Consider the following 16468-nt stretch of genomic DNA (forward strand, 5'->3'; position numbering starts at 1 on the left):
CACACACACACACACACACACACACGCACACACACACACACACACACACACACGCCCACCTGCTCCTTCTCGCGGCCCACCACGCGCTCCGAGCCGCTCAACCACACCAGCTTCTCGCCGCGCTCCACACGGATCTGTCAGCATGGGGTTATCAGGAGATAATAAGCTAACGAGGTAAACAGGGTCAGGGCCGTTAGGCGTTTTACGTCGTACGTGCATTGCCGGTCCCCTGCACCCAAGGTCAGGCGAGGAGGGCGAAGCCGCATGTGTGCCACCGACAAACCCGACCAACACCCGGCGGCAGCGGCCTTTGGCTCTTGCTGCTGAAGCCTGCCTCCACACGCACCTCAAGCTCCACAAACACCGCGAGCTCCCACACGCACCACAAACGCACTACTCCCACACCCCCACACACACACAACCTGCCCTCCCACCTTGCCGCTTGTGCGGTCCTGTACGACGCAGTACTCCCAGGCCTGTAGGTCCACGCACGCCGCCACGCCGCCGTCCAGCGCGACCTCAAAGGGCCCCGGGAACACCAGCTGTTCGCCCCGCTCCACACGCACCACACCCGTCAGCGTGTCCTACACAGTTGGGTCGGGTTTTTTTGGGGGGGAGGTTGAAAGGGTTAGCGCGCGGCTGTGTTTGTAAGAGAGTGCAAGTGCTGCCACCGCGCCTTGGCAAAGCGACTCACTCCTGCCCCTTACGACTGCACACCGAATCCGTGTCCTCTCCCCCACAACACACGCGTCCTCTCCCCCGGACGTCGGCACTTCATGCTTGTATGTTGCTCACTCCGTTTTCCATGATGAACGGCCACCCTCCCTCCCTCCCGCCCCTCCCCTCCCCCTCCTCTCCCCCCGCATCTCCCCACCCCCTCATTCCCTCCCGCCCCTCCCCTCCCCCTCCCCTCCCCCTTCCTCCCACCCCCCAACCACCCACCTCCCCCTCATCTTCCCCTCCCCTTCCCCCTCCCATCCCCCCCACCTGCAGTCGTATGTACTGGTGGCTCTGCAGGCTGTAGGCGGCGGCCTTGGGCGTCACCGCCACCACGTGCGGCTGCAGGAACAGCTGCCCGGGGCCGCACTCAATCCACACGCGCCCGCTCAGCTTGTCCTGTTTGGTGTGGTTGTGTGTGAGGGTGTGGTTGTGTGTGTGCGTGTGCGTTTGTGTGTGTGTGGGGATTGAAAATACAAGCCCAACCAAACCAGTGTGCGTGTGCGTGTTTGTGGGTAAGGGGGTTGAACGTCCATGTGAAGGACGGAGTGATTACAAACACGTGCCGACGATTAAGTGGGTGGAGGAGTAGTAAAGAGGGGCGTGGGCGTGGCGGGAGAGGTGTCAAGGTCATGAGGGTAGCCGTGAAGAGGGACAGGGGGAAGTTCGTTTTCCGGGGTGGGGTGCTTCCCTGGGGAGAGGCAAGGGCGGAGGCAGGCGGGCGCCGTGTGGGCATACACACACAGCCACACACCCACACACAGCCACACACACACACGCCCACCTGCAGCTTGACGTACTCCTTCTTGGTGAGGGTGATGGGCTCAATGACCCGCGACACGCTCTCCAGAGGACCTGTGCGCGTGTGCGTGTGTAGGTGCAGGAGTAAGTGTAGGTGTAGGTGTAGGTGGTGAGGTGAGGTGAGGTGAGGTGAGGTGAAAGCGGGGTGTGGGGCGCTGCGGTGCGAAGTGGGCCCCAGCGGACCCGGCACCCCACACCCCACACCACAACCACAACCACAACCACAAGCTACCTACACCCCAACCACTGCCACAAAGCTAGCTGCATCACAAGGCATGCCCCAACAACAGCAGCACAGCAGCAGCACTGCAATAACACTGCAGCAGCCCCGCCCGCCCCCGCCCCCGCCCCCGCCCATCACGCACCCGGCACGAAGGTGGCTGGTCCGCTCACGATGCGTTCCTCGCCGCTGGTGCGGTTGGTCACCCGCACCGCGTCGTTGGCGCCCAGCACCGTCTTGTCACACACCTGGTGGGGGAGGGTGGAGGAGGAGAGGGGGAGGGGGAGGAGGAGGGGGAGGTTAGGGGGAGGGGAGCCGGGGAGGTGTGTGTGGGGGTGAGAGGGAGGTAGCTGAATCTATCCCCCCGCGTGGCGGGTGGGTGGGGAGTATAGGGACAGGGCAGGGGAAGTGAAACAGGGGGAAGGAGAGGGAGTTGGGGAGAGGAGTACGAGATACTCGGTTGTGAGTTGCAGCGGTGCGCGCTGAGACCTGCCCACGCCCATGCCCAAGCCCACATCCATGTCAGGCGCGGCACCACAACCCCAACTGCCCCTCAGAGCCCATCCCTCCCTAACGGCCGCCCCACTGCTCCCTCCCCATCCTGCCGACCCGCCCCTCCCTCCCGCCCCTCCCTTCCCTCCTCTCCTCCTCCCGCCCTCCCGCCCACCTCCTGCGCCGCCTCGTAGGGCCCCAGGAACACCAGCGCCGGCCCCGCCACCACCCGCGTCTCGCCCGTCTGGCTGTCGTCCACCTTGACGTACTGCGGGTGTGTGTGTAGGGGGGGAACAGGGGGGCAGGTGTAGGAGGTGTGAGGGAGGGCGTGTGTGCGTGTGGTGGTGGTGGGTGATGGTTGGAGAGCATAAGGAAGGAACATGCAGGGCTGTGCATTGTGCGTGTGTCGTGCGTGTGTGTGTGCGCGCTCAATATAGAAAATGACTCATTTGGGTCAGGAATGTACTGCACCCCCACCCCCCCACACACACCCACACACCTGCAGCGCGCTCAGGTTGATGGCCTTGCGCTTGGAGTACGACAGCGTGGTCAGCGGGTTGGGGAAAAACACCGTGGGGCCTGCGGGGTTGGGCGTGTGGATGCGCGTGTGTTTTGTGCGTATATGTGTGTATGGTGGTGGTGGGGAGTGTAGGCGTTACGCAGTGCGCAGGGGTAGGGGTGCCATGGTGTGGGGCCATGGGGGTGGGGGTGGAGGGGATGCGGGCTGTGCCAGTGGGTGTCTTCCATTCACATATCCCCCACCTGACCAAACCGGCAACAATGGTGGCGAGCCTCCCGTCTGAGGCCCTCGCTCTGTCGTGCCGTACATCCCCCCCTGTCGCCTCTGCCTGTGGCCCGCTAGTTTGGCTTGGTCTTGTTTTAATCGGGCTGGTATCTAGACCCCCCCCCCCCGGTTGCCGAAGCATAGCCACACTCTCCTCCTCGCAGTTTTGCATGGGTTCGGTTTAGATTGGGCTGGTCTTTACAACCCCACCCCAATGATTCAGTCACTCCGTTCTTCACATGTACGGCTACCCCCCAGCACCTTCCGCCAGCCAGCACCCTGACCCCCTGACCCCAAGGCCGCCTCAACGCCGCCACCCAAACCGCCCCCGGTCAAGTGAGACAATCTGTGAGACAGTGAGAGGTAGGACAGGTTGAGGAGCAGGACCTCGACCGCTTTTGAGCGGGCTGTAACTGTCACTGTCACTGTAACTGTGGGCAGCGCCGTACCGCTGGCTGTCATGCTGACGCCGGGCTCTCTCTCTTTCGCTCACCGTTCACCACGACCTTCTCCGTGAGCCGCTTCACAAGCACCTGCTCGTTCTTGCCCACATACTGCGGGAGGGGCGCAGAAAGAATAACAGCAGGAGACGGCATCCTTGATTTCAAGAAACAGGCGACACGGGGCGGGAAAGGGACGCGCGTGTTGGGACTTGGGAGGAGGCGCCGGAGGGCGCCGCGTGTTCACGGTGGCCGTGCCCGCTCGGCGAGGCCGTTTTCGGCTGGTCTGGCCGCGCGCAACGTCCCACCCCAAATCTTCCCTACTATAGCAATATGTCAACCCAGTCCCAGTCAGCATGACTCTAGGCAGCCGACGCGCAGGGCACGGGCGGGTTCGGAAGGCCGGGAGGCATGTGGCATGCGGAGTGGAATGTACCTGAATCCTGCGCAGCGCCTTCGAGCCGAGCCACGCTGCCAGGACGCCAGTGGCCGTTATTAGAATGAGCGGATAAGAGGGGCGCGGCATTGCAACCGTGGGTACATAGCTCGAGAGGTTCATTTTGTATGCTGCAGCACAGTGGCCTCAGCGTTCGATCTGTTTTTATTACGAAAGTTAGGTATATGGACAGTGTGTAAATGAATGAACCTTTGCTGGAAATTCGACCGCTTTTATACCTGCATGTAGCGACGGTTTGGGCCCCCGGCCAGACCAGTCGCGCCGCAGGTAGGCGCTTGCAGCCCGTTGCTTCATATATATAAACCATGTATTGATAACAGAAGCTGACGTTTGTGTGCAATCTTGAGATCAGGGCCCAGCGGGCCCAAAACTTGACAGGAAGCCGAGCGGCCCGCGCCTGCGCCGGCCCTCGGCTGGGCGCGCGCTGCGGGGCGCGGGGTGGGGCCGGGTCCGGCCCGTGCCATTATGTCGCAACGGGCCCAGCAAGGAAGTTTGCAAACAACATTCATTGCCAAGCGTGCTGTGGGCAACTAGTAGGTACCCACGCGCCACGTGCCATGCGGCCCCCGAAACCCCAGGGTCCGCTCCCGTCCCCCCCCTGCCCCCGCTCCCTGGATTCCTGGGCGGGGACGCGGAGGACCTTTGTGGCTGGGCCTGGCCACAGTGTGACACGGTCCCTGGTCGGGCTGGTCCTGCTTGAGTGCTTGCAGATTGAGATTGTATCACAGTGTCAATCAACAACATCACGCCGCTTCTCTGGGGGGTCTCGGCGGTTCTCAGGTCTGTGGTCCCGCCCCAGGCCCTTGGAAGTGAGGGAACGTCATATGAGTCTGCGGGTTTGCTGGGACACAGTGTTACACACGTTCCAGCTGTCGAAGCCGTCACACGGTCACAGCAATCACTCCTGAATGCACGACCCACACCCAGTGACCCAGCCCAGACCGCCAAGCAGGCCGCGGCCCACGCGCAGCTTCCGCTCCTCCTCGCAACTCAGCTTCCTCCCATGCGGCCGATCGCCGGTTCAAGGATCACACGTCAACTCAATACAATGCGCATCCCTCGAGCGCGCTGCTGCGCTACGGCATCGCGCGGCGGAGGGGTCCACGAAAGAAGGAGAATCCTGAATACGCGCATCATCATTATTCATTAACGGTCCAGGGTCAACACTACCTGTGCCACCTTCACACGCCATCTGCTACTGCTACTGCTACTGCTGTTGTTGCTGTTCTTCGTGCCCCGCCGCCTGCTCCGCCGCCTGCTCCTCCGCTTCAACCCCCCCTCCGCCGCCGCCGCCAGGCGACGCCGGGCCCGGCAACCCCTCCATCCCCTCCGCCGCCGCGGCGGCCCCCGGCGAAGTCGACGCCCCCGCTGCCGCTGCGGCCGCCGCCCGCGCCGCGGCGGCGCCCGCCACCGCATTCCGCAGCACCGCCGCCGCGGCGGCCTGCACCGGCCGCCCGCCGGCGGCGGCCGACACCGCCGCCGCCAGCGGCTTGCCGCCAGCCGCCGGCGCCGCCGCCAGCAGCTCCGCTACGCCCGCCTCCCCGAGCACCGCCGCCACCAGATACAAGCACTGCACCACCACCAGTGGGCACGCCGCCAGCTTGCCGCCGCCGCCGGAGGCGGCGGCGGCTGCCGCCGCCGCCGCGGCAGCGGCGGCGGCAGCGGGCGCAGCCCGCACGGCGCCTGCGGCTGCTGCTGCCGCGGAGGCGCCTGGCGCTAGGAATCCCGATGTGAAGGGGATGGCTCCGGCGGGTGGGGCGCGGGCCTCCAGCCAGGCCATGAGGGCGGCCACGCCACGGAGCGCCCAGGCCGTGTCGCGCGGCTCGGCGGCGGGCGCCAGGCGCATGATGGCCTGTGTGTTTCGGGTGTATGTGTGTGTGTGTGTGTGTGTGTGTGTGTGTTATAAAAACGAGGTCCTAACTTCCAACCTAATTTACCTACAAGGTTCTAACAGGCAACTATTACGGTACCCGTAGTTACCCCACCCCATACCACCCCATACCACCACACACAACCGCCTCAGTCTCACCTCCCAGGCTATCGCGCTGAAGCAGCCGGGGCCGCCGCCCGACAGCGCCGCAAACACCGCGGAGGCGGGGGCGGAGGCGGCGCCGCTAGTGGCCGGTGGCGGGGTGGAGCCGGGGGCGGGCGGCGGTGTCATCACCGCGGCCTGAGGGGTGGGCGGGTGGGGTCCCCGGCGGGATTAGTCAGTCGCTAGGGGTGGGGTTACATTCATGACAACTTAGGAAGTGAAGCTGTAACCGGCACAGTGGTACAGCAGGCGCGTCGTTACCGCTGTCCGTGAACGGGGGGAGTTGCAGAGTCTAGTAGGCCAAGCGGCCAGCCCCAGAAGCGCCGGGGGCAACCGGCATTGCGTGTCCCTACCACTCGGGGTAGAGGGGTCGCCGGTCCCTCCCCGTCCCCGTCCCCGTCCCCGTCCCCGTCCCCGTCCCCGTCCCCGTCCCCGTCCCCTCCCTCCCCACCTGGTACGCGGCCAGGGCATCGCCCTCCCCATCCCCTCCCGTCCCCTTCCCATCCCCTCTTGTCCCCTCCCCGATGTGGTAACGACTCCGTCTGCAGTTTTCAGTGCATCCTGTGCCCCTTTCCAACAAACATCCCTGCAAACCCCCGCTCGTTTTAGTTGGTGTCGGTTTAGTGTGGGCTGGTACTTACAACCCCTCCCCCTCCCCCCGCGTCTACGCTGCAACTGTACCCGCCTATGACTTCACTTCTTAATTATTCATGAATGTAACTCCCCCTCCCCGCTGCCCCCACCTGGTACGCGGCCAGGGCGTCCCCCTCGTGGTGCAGCCGCTCCGCCAGCAGCGCCCGCCGCAGCCACTCGGTGCAGGGCAGCGACGGCAGCGCGGGAGGAGGCGGCGGCAGCGGCACAGGCGGCGGGGCGCCGGAGCCGTCTGCAGCGTGGGCGCGCGCGGCCGGCAGTAAATCAGAGTTAATCAATGAATACTGGGTTGGGCGTAGGATGGGGGAAAGGATGGCTTGAGCGCGCGCTCGCCGAGTGCGGCAGCTGGCTATAGGGTTGGGTGTAGAAGCTAGGCCAGGTGGCAAAGCAGTCCCTTCCACATCCCAACCACACCCACCCACCCCACCCTCCCACCCTCCCACCCACCCACCCAACTAACTCATGCCCCCCCACCCATGCCCACCCGCGCCCACCTGCGGGCTGCTGCTGCTGCTCCCTGGCGCGGGCGTAGTCTGCGGCTGAGGGCGGCGGCGCGATGCCGGCCACGATGGCGGCGTGGCTGCCTGCACAGCCCGCCTCCGCCAGCTCCGTGTCCAGAGCCTTCCAGTCCAGGAAGGCCTGAAGAGGGGTAGAAGGGAGGCGGAGGAGGTAGGAGGGGTTGTAGTAGGGGATCCCATTCATGATTACTCGAGACGTGGAGTTGTAGCCAGGGGGTAGAGGGGGTAGAGGAGAAGGGGCGGAATAAGGCAGGAGGAGGGCGGCTAGGTGCCCACGCCCTTGCCCAAGCCGTTGCCTTGCCCTGCCCTGCCTCCCGCTACCCGCGTGTCCGCGCCCCCGGGCCTCGCGCCGGCGTGCCGCACGTCCCAAGCCTCAGTACACCGGCCACCGGGCACGGCGCCGACTCGTGGCCACCACTTACTCCCTCCTCCCGCCTGCTGCTTTACCCCAGCCTCTCTGCTGTATCCTGTTCCCAATGTTTACCCTGGCAAGCCCCCGGGCGCTTCTTGAATACTCATGAATGTAACCCTCTCCCCCCCCTCCACCTGCAGGTCGTGCCACAGTGCCACGATGAGCTCGTCCAGCCACCTCACACACAGCCGCTTGGCGCCCAGCTCCGTCACGTCCAGGCCCTCACACACCATCTGGGGGGAAGACAGGGAGGGGGAGAGGGAGCGCGTGGAGGGAGGGGATTGCAAGGTTCACAACAATGGGAACAGGATGCTAGCAGGGGAGCCAGGGGACAGCAAGTAAGAACAGGGAGAGGGAGGGGGAGGGAGACGAGGTGGAGATGAGGTGGGCAGGTGAGAGGGGTAGCGGATGCGGGGCGGGAGGGGCGGAGCAGGGGCGGTTGAGGGAGGTGACGTTCACCCGGGTGACACACAAGGACACGAGCACGCGTTCTAAACACACATGCGAATCCACGTCCGTTCAAACAGCCACACCTGTCGGTCGGCGTCGGCGTTCTGAAGCACCAGCGGGAAGCCGTCGCTGCCCAGCGGCCCCTGCTGCCCCGCAGCCACACCCACTCCCGCCCCCGCAGCTGCGCTCGGAGTAGTGCCGTGGGCCTCCTCTGCTCCACCGCCCGGCGACACGGCCTGAAGCAGCTGCTGCTGCTGCTGTGAGGAGGAGGCGGCGGCGGCGGTGCCGGGGTTGGCGGTGCTGGTGCCGATGGTGGCGCCGGTGGCGAGCTGCGGCCGGTGCCCGCCCGCCGGAGGCGGCGAGGCGCCCGCGGCGGCGGCGGCGGCGGCTGCTCCCGCGGCGGCTCCGTGCTCGGCTCCCGTGGTGGTGGTGGCCTCCGCCACTGCGCCGGGCCCGCCGCCGACACTGGCGCCCGCTCCGCCGCCGCAGCCACTGCAGCCGTACGGAGCCGCAATGCGGCGTGCGCTGTGCACAAGCGCGGTACCACCAGCGACACCACCCGCACCCCCACAAGCACCCGCCGCCGCGGCAGTAGCAGTAGCAGCCGCAGCCGCTGCCAGCAGCGGCGCCAGCGGGCGGTAGGGCGCCAGCTCGGGGCACGTGGCCAGCAGCTCCGCCGCCGTCGCCAGCCGCAGCTGCTGCAGCCGCCGCCGAGCCGACGCCGCGCCGCGCCGCTGCCGCGCCTCCCGCAGTTTGCCGAGCAGCCGTCCCAGCACCGCCGCCGCCAGGCCCGCACCCGCGCCCGTGCTGCTACTGCCGGTATTGCTGCTACTGCTACTGGCACCATTGTTGCTGTGGCCGTGGCTGGTGCTGGCGACACCAGCGCAGGCGCTGCTACAGCCGCTGCCACAGCCGCTGCCGCCTGCGGCCACACCGGCCGCACCAGCTCTCCGCTCCAGCGGCGCGAGTGCGGTGCAGGCGACGCCCTGGCCCCACCAACCCGCGCCCGCGCCCGCGCCCGCACCCAGGCCCGCGCCTGCCCCGGTCTGCCGCCCACTGCTGCTGGCGGCGGCGGCGGCTGTGGCGCGCGCAGGCGACCACCACTCCCCGTCCGCCCCTATGCCCCCGCCGCCTGGCGCCGCCCCTGCTTGCCCTGCCGCCCGTGCTGCCAGCAAGCTCCCCTTCAAGTGCGCCGTGTCCCGTTGCTGCTGGTGCTGCTGGTGCAGCTGCAACATCGCGCCGGTGTCAACAACACCACAACGGCGCGCGCCGCCGCCGCTGCCGCCTCCTCCTCCCGCCTCCCGCGCCTCGCCCAGCGGCCCCGGCTCGCGCCACTGCGGCGCACCGCCGCCACCGCCGCCGCCAAAGAACGTGCCCCACCAACTGCTAGTGCCGCCGCCGCCGCCGCCCGGCTGCGACGGGGCTGTGGTGGCGGCGGCCGGCGCCGTCATCTCCGGTGCCCGCCGCACCTCCGGCTGCTGCTGCTGCGGCTGCGGCTGCTGCTGCGCATACTGCGCCTGTGCGTGCGCCTGCGCCTGCTGGTACTGCTGCTGCTGCTGCTCCTCTGCCGCTGCAAAGGCGCTGGCATCAACAATGCCGTCACCGCCCGCCTCCGCCTCCTCCTCCTCCAGGTCCGCCTCAAACGCCTCCTGCTGCTGCCGCAGGTGCCGCCGCCGCGCCGCCGCCTCCTCCGGATCCAACCCCTCAAACTCCTCCTCCTCCACCTCCTCCCTTCCGGGCCCTCCCAACCCTCGGAACTGCGCCGCCACCCCTGCCCCCGCCCCCGCACCCGCACCCGCACCCGCCGCCTTCCGACTGGCCCTCCGCCGCCGGCCCCTGCCTCCCGCGCCCCCGCCGTCGCTGCCCCCGGCCCCGCTGCTGCTGCCGCCCTCGTCGTCGGCATAGGCGCCCCCCTCCGCCGCCTCCAGCGCCGCCTGCCGCTCCGCTATGGCTCGCAGGTGGCGGCGCTGTGCCTCTCGCGCGGCGGCGATACGCGGATCGTCGTAGCCGGCCTGTGGCGGCGGTGGGGTTGGTTGATTCATGTTTTGTACAGAAGGTGGGGAAGCGAGGAGGGAGAGGGAGACGGGGGGGGTAGCCATCCATGGAGGGAAGGGGAAGCGAGGAGCGGGAGGGTTGGGTTCTAGGCACGACCGCCCTAGGCGCTGGCGGTGAAAACACACACGCGCGCAGCGGTGTGCACAGACACCCAGACATGAGCTGTTGAGGGGCAGGTGCAAAGCCCAAACGGGCCCCGGGCAGGGGGGGGGCTATGTGCCCGGGCCCACACATACACATACACACGCACACACACACACACACACACACACACACACACACACACACACACACACACACACACACACACACACACACACACACACGCCCCTGCCCCCCCTCCCTCCCTCACCTCCTCCAGGTGCTCGGGGAAGTCGGACAGGCCCATGGCCACCGCCTCGTCCAGCTGCGACTCAAAGTCCACACCTGGGGGGGCGGTTGTGTACATGTTTCATATAAATAAGTTAAGGGGGGGTCAACATGTGTGTGAGTTCAGAGTGGCGAACAAGATGAGCAAGTATGTGTATGTGTGGAAGAATGCGTGCTGGAACGATGTGTGAGGGGAGTTACGTCCAGGGGTCGAGTTGTGAGCCTGGGGATTAAAAGGCTGTGGGGCAGCGCGCGGCCATACGGCTGCTCGACAACACGGCGCCGGCTGCTCATTCTGCTTTCGTTTCGTTTATAACACAACGCACAGCACACGCAACACACCCACTCCTTTTCTTTCTCTCACCTTCGGGCGGCGGGCGGCGCGACATGGCTCCGTACGGCGCTGGCGGCGGCGGCGCCGCCGCCAGCCCCCTGCCCGGCGACATCGGCAGTGTGGCTGACAGCTGGCGGTGCAGCAGGCGCAGCTTCTCCTCCCGCTCCTCCGCCTCCTGTTAGATCCGTGTGGAGGCGTTGAGGCAGGTTTGTGGGTGAGGACGTGGGAGGCGGAATCGAGCTACAGGTGTTCGTCCCCAGGCACGAGGTTTCCCCATGCTGCCGCCGCCTTCATCCCCCCTCCCCCTCGCTCGTTCTCGTTGGTTTTGGTTCAGTTTGGGCTGGTATTTACAACCCTCCCATTGGACCCCCCCTCGCCATTCACCTCTCCTCCCTCCGCCCTTCCCTGTTGCCTATGTCTGTGCTCCGCTACTTTGCCTTGATTTGATTTAGCTTGGCTGGTATTTACAACCCCCACAGCCCTCCCTCCCCCCCCAGGCCCCGGCGCCCGCCCCCCCCCCCCTGCCTCACCCTCTGCTGCTCCCTGAGCACGTCACTGTCGGCATGCATCACGAACACGCCGCCGCGCAGCTGCAGGAAGCCATCCCAGCCCGACACAGCCACCAGCTCCTGAACAGGCGGGGGAAGGGAGCAGGGCAGAGAGGGAGGGATTGCAAGGATGTTTGTAAAAGCGGTACAGGATCCACTGACGACTGCAGACGAAGCCATGGGGGTAGGGGGTAGGTGGGGGTTACATTCATGATTAGTTAAGGAAGTGGTAGACGTCATACGACCTCTTTCTCCCCCCATTCTCCCTATGCCAGGGGTTGGAAAGTCGTTACCAAATGAGCGGCCGTCCGGGGGTAGGCGGGTGTGACATGCCCAAGTCCCATCATCACCAGAAAGCCCAGGGGGCAGGGAGAGGGGGCCGCAGGGGATTGCACTTGAACTACGAAGCCGACGACAACGCTGCCCCGCCCCCCGCTCTATTGCATGGGCATCGGTTTAGTTCGGGCCTTGGTATCTACAACCCCACCCCTCCTCCAGCCCTCTCCCCCTCCCCCCCACCTGCAGCACTGTGTACACAGCCGCCAACACGGCCTTGGTGATGCGCAGCGGCGACGTGTCCGGACAGACGGCGGCGTCGGGCGGCTCGCGCGGCACCATCAGCGCACCCGGCAGCGTGTTGGCGGCGGCGGCGGCGGCAGAGGTGGAGCCGGCGGCGGCGGAGGAGCCGGCGGCGCCGCCGGCCGCGGCGGCGGCGCCCGACTCAATGCCCGGGTGCACGATGGCCTGTGTGTGTGTATGTGTGTACGGTATGTGTTTGTGTTTGTGTTTGTGTGTGTGTGTGTGTTCAGAGTTCTTTCTTTCGGGGGTCATCTCGTTATCTGCTCCCCCTCCTTCCCTCCCTCCCTGTGGGCTGGTTTCAGACCCTGGTTCACCAGTGATAACCAGACGTTGGAGACACTAACCCCCCCTTCTCATGCCTCCCTCCCTCATCCTCCCTCCCCTCCCTCCCTCTTCTCCCTCCTCCCTTCCCCCCCCCCCCCCCCGCCTCACCTCCTCCGCCAGCACCTGCCGCGCCGCCGCCACGTCCAGGTCGTAGGCGGGCAGGCCGGGCCGCGTGGTGGACTTGGGCTCGGGCGCAACCACCACCTGCGGGGGGGGCGGAGAGGGGCGGAGAGGAGGCGGAGGGGTGAGCAGAGAGGAAGCGGAGGAGGCGGAGGGGTGAGCAGAGAGGCGCAGGGGGCGAGGGGCAGTGGATGAGCGGGCGGAGATGACTGGTAAGGCTGTCGTGTGAGGTGCGGCGTTCCATTTGGCGGTGGAGGATAGTTGCGCCATTCCAAGATACCGCAACAAACAGCCGCGCCCCATCGACACTGCTGCGTCTGGCCCAGCACCCCCCGCGCTCTAGGTTCTGGGTCTTGGTTCGTTTGGGAATGGATTTACTATCTCCCCCACCCCCACAAGGACGGCTACCCCGAGCCCCCCCCACCACCACCACCCCGCGCACCCCACCCCAACCCAAACAACCCACATGCAGCATGGCCTCCTCCCGGCCCGGCAGCGGCGGCGGCGGCACCAGGTTGAGCACCACCAGCGCCGCGCCGCCCGACCCCAGCCGCACGTGCGCACGCGCCAGAGCCAGCCAGGCGGGGCGCAGCGGCGGCCGCAGCCGCACCGCGCGGGTGGCGAAACGCAGCGAGGCCTCCAGCTGGGGGGGGGGGTTACATTCATGATTAATTAAGGGGGGGCGGGGCAGCGGGGAGGGGGCGGTTGTCGTGATTGGTTGGGGGCGGGCTGGGTTTACTACTGATTTGAGAAGAAGAGAAAGTTAGGAGTTGGGGAGGGTGCGGTTGGGGAGGGTGCGGTTAGGAATGGGGCCTTCATTTATGATGGGTTGGGGGCCAAGGTAAATGATTTAGAAGTGGAAGTCGGAGGGTAGGGTGTTGGAGTTGGGGTTTGGCGACGGTTCCGGAGGGATGTCGCGGATGGCGATTCCGCTTGGTGCCTGGTACAAGGCTGGCGATGCCCACTGCCATCCCCACCCTGCACTCCATCCCCACACCCACACCCACACCTGCGCCCCCGCTCCGCCCCCAGTCTTCAGTGCATCCTGTACCGCTTTCCCAACCATGTTTGCAGCCCCGGCAATTTACTTTGGGCTGGTGTTACAACCCCCGCACACACACGCACACATCTGCCTCCCAACCCACCTGGTCCGAGTACAAGCACTCGGTGGCCAGCGCCGCCAGCAGCAGCGGCTCAGCCGGCGCCTCCTCCACCGCCCGGGACAGCGTGGCTATGGGAGGAGGCGGGCAGGCGGGTAGGGCGGGTGGGGGTTACAATCATGATTAGCTAGGTAAATGGTAGACGGTAGGCAATCTTGGGGGCAGGCGGATGGTCCAGCGGTGCTCTCATACATATAGTAGCTCCGCGCGCCCGCACCCTACTTCACGTCCCATCCCTCCCATCCCTCCCATCCCCCAAGACCACACCAACCCCCGCTCCCACCCAGGCACGCACCCAGGGCGTCATCGTACAGCCCGCACTCGCGCTGCACCGCCGCCACGTACAGCGCCGCGGGCGGGTAGGAGGAGCACAGCCTGGGGAGGAGGAAGAGGGGAGGGGGGACGAGGAGGGGGTTTGTAAACACCAGCCCAAACTGAACAAACCAAGACAACCGAGGGCAGAAATGGATGGCAGGGGAGATAGGGACGGTCGAGGCGTGCCGCACGCGATGGGCCCCACTTACACACGCTGCACAGGGGACACTGCGGTGACGTGACGCCAGCGCTGCAGAGTGCAGGGCCCTGACACTGGCGCCATCCACCACCACCACCACCACCCCACTGCCCTACGCCGCCTCCTCAATCCCGCCAACCCACTTCTTCGACCACGGCGAACCCCAGTGCTTCACACTGAGAGCTGCCCCTTACCCCCGCCCCCTCGCCCCCGCCCCCTCACCCCCGCCCCCTCACCCGCGCCCCCTCACCCCCGCCCCCGTACCCGCCCCGCCCCCTCCCTTACCCCGGCCCCTTACCCGCAGCCCCCACCCCTCACTCCTTCCCTGCCTCACCGTGCGAAGAACTCCAGCGCCGTGCCCCAGCGCTGCCGGCGCGCCAGGTAGTGCAGCAGGCAGTGCAGCACCACGTCAGAGTGCTCGGGCGCCACGCCGCCAGCCTGGTGGTGGTGGTGGGGGGTTACATGCATGATTGATAAAGAAGTGAAGGCGTAGGGGGCGGAGGTGGGGCAGTAAGTGGAGGTGGAGCAAGGGGGAGGCGGGAGGAGGTAGAGGAGTGGAGGACATAGCGCAGCAGGTGCATCGTCCCTGTCCTGGCCCACACCCCGTGGTGCCCCCTCCGCCATTTCCCCCCTCCTCCCGCACGCACACCTGGTCCGCGCACACACGCACACATACACACACACACACACACGTCTACCACTTCCCGCCACCGCTCCCCCTCCCTCCCTCCCGAACCCCTGGTCCCACCTGGTCCACGGTGAGCGCCTCCAGCCCCTGCGGCAGCACGCCGTCCTCGTACAGCCCCGCCACCGCACTCAGCAGCCGCGACTCGTCAGAGGGGGTGGGCAGCGGGGGGTGGCTGCAGCGTGGAGGGGGTTACATTCATGATTAGTTAAGGAAGTGGTAGACGGTAGGGGGAGGGCGGGTGAGTGGGTGAGAAGGCTGCACGGGGCACTTACACGGTAAACCAGCTATCCCCCCGGGGTCACCCACGTGACCGGGCTCGGTCCACCCAACACTACAGCCGTCCCTTTCCCTCTCGCTCTTGCCCCCCGCTCTTGCCCACTCCTCCCCTCCTTTCACTCCTGCCCACTCCTCCCCTCCCTTCCGCTCCCTCCCTCCCATTCCGCCTGCTCTCCCTGCCCTCCCCCGCAACCCCTCACCCAACCCCCACCCTCCCCACCCACCCCCCAGCCCCCTCCTCACCGGGCCACGGGCGCCCTGCTGTACGACACCAGCTCCGCGTCGTACAGCTCCGAGCGCAGGAAGGCAGCCACCTGGGGAGGGGAGGGCAGCCGTGCATGTGGAGGACGGAGTCAGCAAATCACAGGTATGGTAGGGGGACCAGGAATGGGGAGGGGGGTGAACGACTGCCAAATCCCAGGTGCGCTGGAATTGCAGTTGCACACGTGCCCTCGTGCGCGTGCGCTCCACCACCCCCCTGCCCCACCGCTCCCCCTCCAACTCCCCCCCCTCCACCACCCACCCACCCCCTCCTCCTCCGCCTCACCACCCCCAAAACCCCTTCCCCTCCGCCTCACCACGCAGTTTCGCCACAGGTCCGGCGTGACGTCGTGCACGTTGCCCTCGCAGTCCAGCGCGCCGCACACCACGCCGCCCGGGATGCACAGCTCGCAGCGCACGTCCAGCCGAGACAGAGGGTCGTAGCAGCAGTAGAAGCCGCGCTCGATGCGCGTCTCGCTGGTGGAGAACAGGCCCTGGGGGAAGAGGGGGAGAGGTGGAGGAGGGGGAAGGGGGGAGAGAGGTGTGTGTGGGGGGGGGGGGAGGAGGGGGAGAGAGACGCCCGTGGGGGGGAGACCCAAGGGCGTGTTGCAAAGCAAGCGGCTTGGCCGCCTGGGACAGGCGGGCAGTTTCCGAGGATGGCGCTACTATGGCCCCGTGTGCTGTGGGCTTTGGGTACGTAGTAACCCGCCCGGCCGTGCTATGACGAAGAGCCGTGCTGCAACGCGGTCGTGGGGTGAGCGCCCGTCGCCGCGCCACCCTCACACACATAGAAACCGGAAACGCGCGACACTCCGAGGCCGGCATCACTCCTGGTCCCCGTCCAACTCCAGCAATGCGTACCTGAAGGAACGTCGGCGGCTCCACCATGGCTGTCAGCGTAGCGAAATACGCAGCGACAGCCGCGGACGATGATGCATTCCCGCCCAGCACATAGTGGTAGTAGCCCTTAGCCTCGCCAGTGGCTCCAGTAAGTGCGCTCTTTGGTGCCTTTTGGAGCCAGCACAGGTCGGGCGGTCCCAGTCCGGATGCACCCGCAAGAACAACCAGCGACTCGTCACGCGCGACGATAGCCTCTCCGAAAACGGTCTCGACATACTCAGGATGCCCCTTAATGGACTCCATGGCGCCCGTCGACGACGTCTCCCGAACTGCAAAGATCACTCGCAACAACCGCGAAAGTGCTCTAGGATTCGAACATTTTGGATGGCTCAGCGATAAGTAGTCGAAACGACGTCAATACTACGA

The 16468-nt window shown here is 66.5% G+C and overlaps 2 protein-coding genes across 3 annotated transcripts in view; both read right to left on the minus strand.

Annotated features, from left to right (window-relative positions):
* Positions 1-4254, minus strand: part of CHLRE_02g095080v5 (uncharacterized protein) — a 10022-nt gene extending 5768 nt beyond the window's left edge. The window contains exons 1-9 of the mRNA XM_043059548.1: positions 3891-4254; positions 3508-3568; positions 2730-2809; positions 2406-2498; positions 1884-1986; positions 1502-1572; positions 988-1116; positions 435-584; positions 60-134 (exon numbers count right to left, since the gene is read on the minus strand). Coding sequence (XP_042927180.1) covers positions 60-134; positions 435-584; positions 988-1116; positions 1502-1572; positions 1884-1986; positions 2406-2498; positions 2730-2809; positions 3508-3568; positions 3891-4013 — 885 coding nt within the window. The 5' untranslated portion in view covers positions 4014-4254. The remainder of the gene's footprint in view (positions 1-59; positions 135-434; positions 585-987; positions 1117-1501; positions 1573-1883; positions 1987-2405; positions 2499-2729; positions 2810-3507; positions 3569-3890) is intronic.
* Positions 4255-4753: 499 nt separating this feature from the next.
* Positions 4754-16464, minus strand: CHLRE_02g095081v5 (uncharacterized protein). Of its 2 annotated transcripts, XM_043059549.1 has the most exons (20): positions 16064-16464; positions 15520-15696; positions 15185-15255; positions 14726-14837; positions 14312-14415; positions 13759-13838; positions 13449-13534; positions 12770-12946; positions 12292-12387; positions 11800-12024; positions 11263-11361; positions 10763-10907; positions 10382-10455; positions 8058-9986; positions 7659-7757; positions 7089-7233; positions 6687-6826; positions 6395-6460; positions 5941-6081; positions 4754-5763 (listed from the first exon to the last, which is right to left on the minus strand). In XM_043059549.1, the coding sequence occupies exons 1-20, from the start codon at positions 16343-16345 to the stop codon at positions 5119-5121; spliced, it is 4893 nt and encodes a 1630-aa protein (XP_042927182.1). In that variant the 5' UTR covers positions 16346-16464; the 3' UTR covers positions 4754-5118. The 2 variants fall into 2 exon arrangements, with proteins under 2 accessions (XP_042927182.1, XP_042927181.1); XM_043059550.1 differs by lacking the exon at positions 6395-6460.
* Positions 16465-16468: the final 4 nt, after the last annotated feature.

The sequence above is a fragment of the Chlamydomonas reinhardtii genome, chromosome 2 (genome assembly GCF_000002595.2).
Source record: "Chlamydomonas reinhardtii strain CC-503 cw92 mt+ chromosome 2, whole genome shotgun sequence".
NCBI lineage: Eukaryota > Viridiplantae > Chlorophyta > Chlorophyceae > Chlamydomonadales > Chlamydomonadaceae > Chlamydomonas > Chlamydomonas reinhardtii.

What these genes read in the sequence shown, in the direction of transcription:
- CHLRE_02g095081v5 (XM_043059549.1), bottom strand. Translation starts at nt 16,345, where the DNA reads ATGGAGTCCATTAAGGGGCATCCTGAGTATGTCGAGACCGTTTTCGGA. An exon ending in GCGCTGGAGTTCTTCGCACG is followed by an intron (nt 13,839 to 14,311) that starts GTGAGGCAGGGA and finishes CCTCCTCCCCAG; the next exon opens with GCTGTGCTCCTCCTACCCGC. An exon ending in TCCCCGAGCACCTGGAGGAG is followed by an intron (nt 9,987 to 10,381) that starts GTGAGGGAGGGA and finishes CCGCCGCCACAG; the next exon opens with GCCGGCTACGACGATCCGCG.